Consider the following 8,465-nt stretch of genomic DNA (forward strand, 5'->3'; position numbering starts at 1 on the left):
ATCCAATTGCTTGGAACATGGGATTGTATTGTTTAGATTCAGCCAGCAATCCAAATAACCTGATTGGCTGTCTCTCCCGCCCCGGGTGCTAACGGCAATTGCATAATGTATTCTAAGCCCTACTCCCAAATTCTGATTTGACAAAGTTTATAGATTTTTTTTTTTTTTTTTTTTGCGGGTCTTGTTTTATCAGTGACGGCCGGCGTGTTCCTGATCACGGGTACTTGGACATGTGCTGTGTCGTTGTCTTCCTTGTTTTCATGGACAGCCTCTACCCTTGGGATTCTTTTCATAGGTACTTAAATGGGAGAAGCATCAGGTTGGGGCCCGCTGTCCTTGCAGCAGGCTCTGAAATGCACATACTTTTGAAATACGAGCCCCTGCACCCCTCATATGACAAAAGGGCCAGTCCAACCTCTTTTGAGGTTACATTAACCATCCTTGCTTCAGCATTTACTGTTCATACAATAGGCTGGGGCCGGCATTCCCAGTGAAGCTTTTCATAGCCAAACTTATATAAACTTCATACATGTTTCCGTAACTGTAATGGGACTCAGGACACAGCCTCTTGCTTTTGCATACAGAGAAGGCTAAAGAGGGAATGGCTCAATGTGTGGCATTAGCAAAAAGGTTTGGGGACAGTCTGACTACGAACAGGCCACAGGCTCCGTTTTCGACCTGATCTTTATTTTAAAGATTGTGAATAAACCTCACAGGCCTGGAGTGATGTGCGCATATGCATTCTTTGTATAAAATCTTTTGCTTACACATAAGGTATGGGCTTCTTGCCACTTGCATGCTTGAGCCGTTTTGGTTAGGGGATTTCCTTTTAATGCTGGTGCCTCACTAAGGGACATGGATGGATGGATGGATGGATGGATGGATGGATGGATGGATATTACCCCTGATTGGCCGTATAGCTGGCATAAGTTACCCACAAATGGAGATTACGTAACAGGTACATTTGAGGTCTCAAAATGATGATAAACTCTTGGCGAGTAAGAAACGGTGTGCTGTGTGTATGCATAAAATCAAGGTGGCGAGTGATTGGCCAGCCTGCAACCTGAAATTCTTACCCATGCATTCGCGATGGTTCTTTTAATAAACCATGTATCTTTTGTAATTCTATGAGAAATTGGGAATCGGAAATAAAATATTTGCTCTGCAAGTGATGAATGTTATGCCTTGTCCTAGGCTCCCACCCTGTGCGCCAAGGACTGCATTTTCTTTGTTCTGTTACTCATGTCATATATACTTTTTTAAATTTTATTTTTTTAAGGAATGGCGGGCTTTGCTGCTGTTGTAGCCTATGGCCTGTACAAACTAAAGAGCAGAGGAAATACCAAAATGTCAGTCCACCTGATTCATATGCGTGTTGGAGCCCAAGGCTTTGTTGTGGGAGCAATGACATGTGGTAGGTATATCTGTGAATCCTCCTTGTACTACTGGTGTGATTGTTGCGCTTGGCCACACTTTGAGGAGAACATGCATGTTCTTTGTCTTCATGTGAAACCATATTGTTCCCCGTACTGTGACCAAATTGGTCTTAAATACAGCTGACTCCACTACTTTACCCCTTTCGCCAAGATCATCAACTTTGCTGTCCGCATCCTGTTTCTTCTCGCTCATTAACTCCAGGACTATAGACTGCAACCAAATCCATGCATACCTGCTCCCTCTTTAAACTCCTTATCCTTGCATACACAGCTGCCCACAGCCTATCCCCTCCCTCCCTACCGAACTGCTAGCATCTCCTCTCCCATCCCCCACCCTCGGCACACTCCGTTCCTAAGCCATTCATGAGTTTGATGTATTTCTATTGTGCTCCAAGCAGAATAAACTGCATCTAAGCACAGATGTTAATATATTTTTGTTTTTAACCACACCAATAGAATGTATTCCAAAAAGAGCACTTTTAAAATTATTTTTTTTTTTAACTAATTGGCTGAGTTTTTAAATCCTTCTGGAGAGACGAGGGAAGTCCTGCTCAGAATAGTCACCGGTAATGAGTTGCAAAGCCTAGGTCCGTTAGTTGAGGATTGTCTATCACACCCAGTGGACCAACTGAGATGTCTGAACTAAAAGTAGATGCTTGTCAATTGATTGAAGTGGGCAGAGGCTAATGATGGACACATAGGTAGGTTCCAGGCTGTTTAAAACTTTCAAACCCCAAGCAGAGGATCTTCAACTCAATCCTGTGCTTATCTGGCAGGTAATGAAGTGCATTACAGAAATGCAGGCAATTTTAGATGCCCTGAAAACAAGATGAACTGCTGCGTTTTGATACGTTTGAATTGTCTAACTGGAATACCAGAAAGTATACCCATGATCCAATCACTAGTTCACCCATGCACCTGCTACACTTGCATGATCTGTCTGAGATCTAAATGGGAGGGCTTGTCAAAGAAGACGCAAGGAGTAAAAAAAATAGCTTTAACTTTAGCTCCTACTTGTTGGTCGCAACCTAGATTTGATGGCCATAGGCATCATAGGTTTTTGACCTTGGGTATAAAGTCATTGGTACGCCAAAAATACAAGGTGGAGGTGAGCTACAAGTTGATCTCCCAAAAAACATTTAGGTCCTAGTAACATGACCTCAGTTTTATTTGGATTCACTTGAAGCCTTTTCATTGTCGTCCATCGACCCATCTCTTCAATACACTGCTCAACCATGTGCGCAGATTCAGGTGGTTTAGTCACTCATATATCTGGGTGTCATCTGCTTAGGCGTGGTATCCCAGGATTAAAAACAAAAATAACCATCAGGAGCTGCATATATATGTTAAATAATCTGGTGACAGATGAAGCCCTGCAGGACACCACAATCCATTGAAATGGAATCTGATAGTTTGCCTTTTTGACCCGTTGATGACGGCTGGACAGAAATGATCTAAATCACTTCAAAAGTCCCTCAACCAGTCTGGATAGTAAGATGTTTGCGTCAACCATATCCGGGGCTTTCCAGAGTCTGAGCATCACCAGTGAAGTGAGACATTCTTCATCCGCATTTTGTGAAATGTTTTCCCATACCGCCATCAAAGCAGTATCAGTCCCGTGGTGTGGCCAGAATCCAGCTTGAAAGGTTTTGGCACTGCTGACGTTTCCCAATGTTCCTGGAGCTGTAGGGTAACTACATTCTCGAGAATTTTGTCAACTGGCCACTGTGGTTATTTTCAGGTCGGATGGAACTAGACCTTGGTCTGACGACAAATTAACCAAGGTTGTCGGAAACTGAGTCAAGGATGTTTGTGTGTGTGTGCGCGCACCACATACGTAGGAAGTGAGTCAGATGTATAGTGTGTAGGTTTCAGGTTTTGTAGAAGTGCAGTAATAAGAGCAAAAACTGGGCTAAAATCAAATGGGTTTCCCCCCACATAAAAGATTCATACTCTGTGAATTCAATCTGATCTGTGTCTTGGGCAATCTTATCCTGGATAGATTTAATCTTATTCCGTAAAAAATCATTGAATTTGTTTGCTTGATTCATCGAAGGTGTTAAAAAAAAAATACATCTCTAGGGATTTGAAAATTGTTGCAAACAGTTCCTTAGGTCTATTCTTTGGAATCGGATAACTTTTAACTCTGAAGTGCCACTGATGCAATATTTGCCACTTCCAGCGTCCTTTCCTAAGCTGGGTACGCCAGGTACCCCAGCTATAAAGTTTTGGGGACACATTTATTTCTATACCATATCATGGGCTGGGAGCAATAAAAGACAAAAGGAATCCAGAAGTGTGACCACAGATGGTGTCCCAGGCCAGACACTAGAACAGGCCAAAACAGGCTTTGCTGGTGAGTCAATTAAGGAATGTGGTCATGGGACGATAACATAGTCTATACCACGCGGCCGCAGAACATTGGAGTAGAAAATAAAAATGAGGCGCAGGAGTGCACCAATGAAGACAAATGAATTGTAAGCTAAAATTAGATCACCAAGTATATAACAAAACCATTTTCAATTTTAAAAAAACATTGACCGTCTCAAACATCCGATAAGTATAGCCTAATATTATTGTGGAGAATAAGGTAAGCCAGTATAGATCAGTGTAAACTTGCTTCTATACAATAATCAACGCAAAATCAGTTCACCTAATACACAGCTATTCTGAATCTCTAGCTACTTGATGCCCCTTGCGCTTCCATGCCTTTTCCGGTTTGTAGTATTTCGAATGACATTTTTTCGAATGCCATTATCTCAAACATTTCGTCAATGTTTTTTTCAAATGTTTCTTTTTTTTATATATATTTTTTTTTTGTGGGGGGGTTCCCCCCCTAAACGTTTTTTTTAACACTTTTTTTTAACTTGCAAAACCCAAAAAACGTATTCAATAAATAAATATAAAAAATAATACACTGGGAAAAAAAAATTTGACAATGTTTTCGAGATAATTGCATTTTGAAAAAATGCATTCGAAAAAATGACCGGATCCCGCCTTTTCCTTAGTTGCTTCAAACTACTGTATCTCTCTTTCAATAGTTTCGAAAATTATTACTTCGAAGGATTCAGGTCATTATTTCTACTTGACATGCAATGTGTTCGACAGTCTTGCACTTGGTTGTATTTGTCACGCTTAGTGGAACTGTGTACGGAACCCTACTCCATGGCTTTTTTTTGTCTTGTAGATGCAGTATATAAACAGTAAGGTGTTGTGGGAAGCCGTACTGTTGAAATTGCATTGTGTCAAAGCGTTCCCTTAGGAAGAATATGTACTTTTTATTTATTTTGTTGTGCTCCTTCCTGTTTCAGCTGCTTTATGGTGGCACTTAATAGCAGTGTTTAATGTCGGTACTCATTTTAAATACCATCGATTATTTTTGTCTCGCTCTTTCTTCCTTGCTGCCTAACAATTCTTAACATGTTTCTATCAATATTTCTATTTTGTAGTTTCTAAAAATGTGAAATCTAATTATTCTCGTCCAAGGGCACAAACAGTACTTTATTTTGCTGTGCCCTGGTTTACGGACACCAAATTCACATCCAACTGCTCTAGTTAAACTGGCTTTCATAAGAAGAACCGCTCGCTTAAGTTCTTTTTTTTCTTTTTGTTTCTAGGTGTTCTATATTCCATGTACCGGGAGTATTTGGCTAAGCCCAAGGAGTAGACTGAACGATGAAGGATACATCGGTGCACTGCTATCACGGCTTAGTGTTAGACCTCACATTGAGGTGTCCTTTCACCCCGTTACCCTAATCATGGTTACACAATACACATGGGCCCTTTCCTAGGAAATGTCTTATTGTTATTATGTGCCTTAAAGTAATACGTGTTTCCCGGTCTATTTATTAGAAACCTCATTATGGAAAGTGATGTGTTGCTTTTATTTAGAACTGTTGTCAATGCACTTTCTCCCCTCTCTGCCCCCTTGCCCATTGTTTTATTTTAATTTTATTTTTTGTTTTTTTAAATGTGGCATGAAGACAATTTGTGTTACCATGAAAATACTTTTTGAGCAGTTCATCTGTGTTCACTCTGGCATCACAAGTCTGCTTCAAATTCTTGGGGGCGGTCCGTAGTTTATGCTAAACATTCTGTGGCTTAGTACAAATCTTAAGGGCCTGCTTCTCAAAAGATTTTCAATGGCGCAAATCGAGCACCTCGACCTGCCCTATCTATTTTATACCAGATTAGTGAAGCCTAACCATAGATGACCTCTTGTGCAAATCGGTAAATGCCCGGAGTATCTTTGAGATGCTAATGTCCAAATGCTGTTAGCAAAAATATGTTTGAAGGCAACTCTGTTCCAGTCATCGGGTTTTGCTCCTGTTTTATTGGGCTCGCAGACATCTACAGAATTTCTCCAGTGCAGTTCTTTTTTCATCACCCCTTGTGTGCAGTAATGTGGTGTGGACTATGTAATAATATCATAAAGCCCATCTCAAAAGTTCTATTTATTGATAAAAATTTGACTGCCGCTCAAGTGAGAGAACACAAGACTAAATAGCCTGTCCCATTGGATGGTGGCCACTTTGGAGGAGCTAATAAGGTCATTGTGCCTTACCAGAGGAGAAATATCCATTTGCATATCTCTTTTGATCGTGGCTATATGCCATGGATCGCTGTACTATCAAGTAGTTCTCTTACATAGAATTATTTTTCAGTAGATGTGCCAAAAGGTTTTAGGAATGGGCACACAGACTTGTTTTTTAAATGTAAAGACCTGACATGGTTGATTTAAGAAATATAAACTTACCATATTCTTCTCTTCGCTAATTAAGAAATGTAGCGTCCCCTACAGTACCCAGCAGCTTTCATATTTCAGGTTGCTTGAGATTTTGCCGGCAGAGTCCTCAATTCGGTGCTTGGGAATAATCCAGTTTCTTTAAACACTCTTGTATGGGCACATAGCCTCCACAATGTGGAATCTGGTAAAATGGGGGAAAAAAAGCTGCCTTTTGCCCCCTCCCAAACTGGCACCTGATAATGAAAACAATTTTTAAAAAACGCAGTATGCACTCTGGTTGATGAAAAAACAAACATTTGCCATATGGTAAATTCAGTTAAACTTGTTGGTCAACTGAATAATATGTACGGTTTTGACCTGTTAAGTTTCATTTCTTATTAATATTTGGGATATTTCAGGGTGTGCGTGCTAATGAAGCATGCACACAGAGCTATCATGTTACCATTTGCTGATCTGAGGATCAATTTCAGGTCCAAACTGAAAACTCCATCAGAGTAGAACTGCAGAAGCCCACAATTAATATCACCATCATTTCCATGTATTGATCCTGTAACCCAATAAAAGCATGATTCAGGACAATGCTGCACGAAGGGGAAAGAAAAAAAGTGCATGCGTTACCGCCGTTGAATAAATAGTGATCACCATTGTTTTAATACAATCAAAGGACTTGCATGCAATCTAAGGTTTTTAATCTGACCTGATTTGTTAGTCAAAATAAACCCCTAACTGGGGTAAAACTGGACCACGTTAATTAGGGCTGTCACTTTGGAACGATTTGCATTTTTTCAGATGTGTTTATGTTTATTCAATGTAATTATTATATTTGTAAAAGGCTGAAAAACAATTATGAAAACTTGTGTAGACGTTGAACATCATTGGGTGTCTGGCCAATAAAATTCTATTATTCCTTTAGAACTGTGTTGGAGTATTCCTTAAATTGGAAGGGAATCATTTGATTGTACATTTGCTGGCAGACCCACTACTTGTATTTAAACAATGAGGATGCAAATCTTGCTATTGTTTAAGTCACTTGTCTGTGGGACTCAGTCCAGACAAATGTGGACTAGGGTACTAATATATTCAATTATGTTTTAATGCTTCTGGTGAAGCACCCACCATGACTGAATCAAATAAAGCACAATATAGAAGGTATTTTATTTGGATTTATTGATTAAAAATAAAGTGCTTTGCTTAAAAGCACTCTGCAAAGGGCATGCTGATGACTGGAGCAGTTGTTTGGTGAATGCTTTACACACCTTTGCCCAATACATGATATTGCAGTTAAATCATTACAATTGCTGGTGATAGGAACTAGAACAGCACACAGCCAACCTTTTAATACATATTTAGGATTTATGCAACACAGTGGTTATTGAATAATTGGGCAGGGATGGTGGGGTTTCCTACTAAAACAGAAGTGGTTCTTGAATTTGGTCCTTAACCTCTCAGATTATACATTAGATCCAGCATTGACTTCAACCCTAAACAAGGGACTATCCTTAAGTCCCTCCAACCAAATAGATTATTTCCATACACAAGACGATATTTTCAAGTTTTGTAGGAAATTGAACAGGTACAAGAAATCTCAGGCCTATATGTTGAAACGGTGAGTTTGCTAAACATCAATGAAGATGGTGAAGAGCAATACATGCAACAAAAATGTACTAAAGAACATGACATAGACATACATCAGACAGAAGAAACCAATTTGAAATTTCAATCTAAATTTATCCCGACGCTGGCAGACAATGTTGGGGATATTTTTCAGAAAGCGGTCAATAAAGATCTTAGAAACAACTATTTGAATTGTAAGAAGTCCAGAGTATATCAAAACATAACCTTAAAAGAAAGACCAGCTATAGAAGAACTGGGTCAGATTCTGGAAATAGTGACCAAGATGGCGGATAAAGGAGGGAATATTGTTCTAATGAACAGGAGAGACTATATAAAAGAGGGTCTGAAATATCTTATTAATGAAACCTGGTACAAAGTACTAAACAACAATCCCATACCAGAATTGCAATTAATATGGAAAGAAATGAGCCGAGTATGGTGGATCAATGGACTACTAAATGATGAGGACTATGCCTATATGAATAAAAAACAACCAGTGATGGCCATCATCTATTTTCTTCCAAAGGTGTTAATGTTAAAGGATATTTGTACCGCACACTATCATAAAAAATATGTTCCCCATGTTGACCGATTATTAACGGTATAGGTTCCTTAACAGAGAGGATCTCACAGTTCATTGATATTCATCTTCAGCCATTGGCAACAAG

The 8,465-nt window shown here is 39.5% G+C and overlaps 1 protein-coding gene across 2 annotated transcripts in view; it reads left to right on the forward strand.

The window, feature by feature from the left end:
- Positions 1 to 7,098, forward strand: part of HIGD1A (HIG1 hypoxia inducible domain family member 1A) — a 58,981-nt gene extending 51,883 nt beyond the window's left edge. For both annotated transcript variants that reach the window (XM_069647760.1, XM_069647759.1), the window contains 2 exons: positions 1,280 to 1,414; positions 5,054 to 7,098. In XM_069647760.1, coding sequence (XP_069503861.1) covers positions 1,280 to 1,414; positions 5,054 to 5,103 — 185 coding nt within the window. In that variant the 3' untranslated portion in view covers positions 5,104 to 7,098. The remainder of the gene's footprint in view (positions 1 to 1,279; positions 1,415 to 5,053) is intronic.
- The last annotated feature ends 1,367 nt before the right edge of the window (positions 7,099 to 8,465 follow it).

Source organism: Ambystoma mexicanum, chromosome 2q, assembly GCF_040938575.1.
Source record: "Ambystoma mexicanum isolate Mex_15411 chromosome 2q, UKY_AmexF1_1, whole genome shotgun sequence".
In the NCBI taxonomy this organism is placed as follows: Eukaryota; Metazoa; Chordata; class Amphibia; order Caudata; family Ambystomatidae; genus Ambystoma; species Ambystoma mexicanum.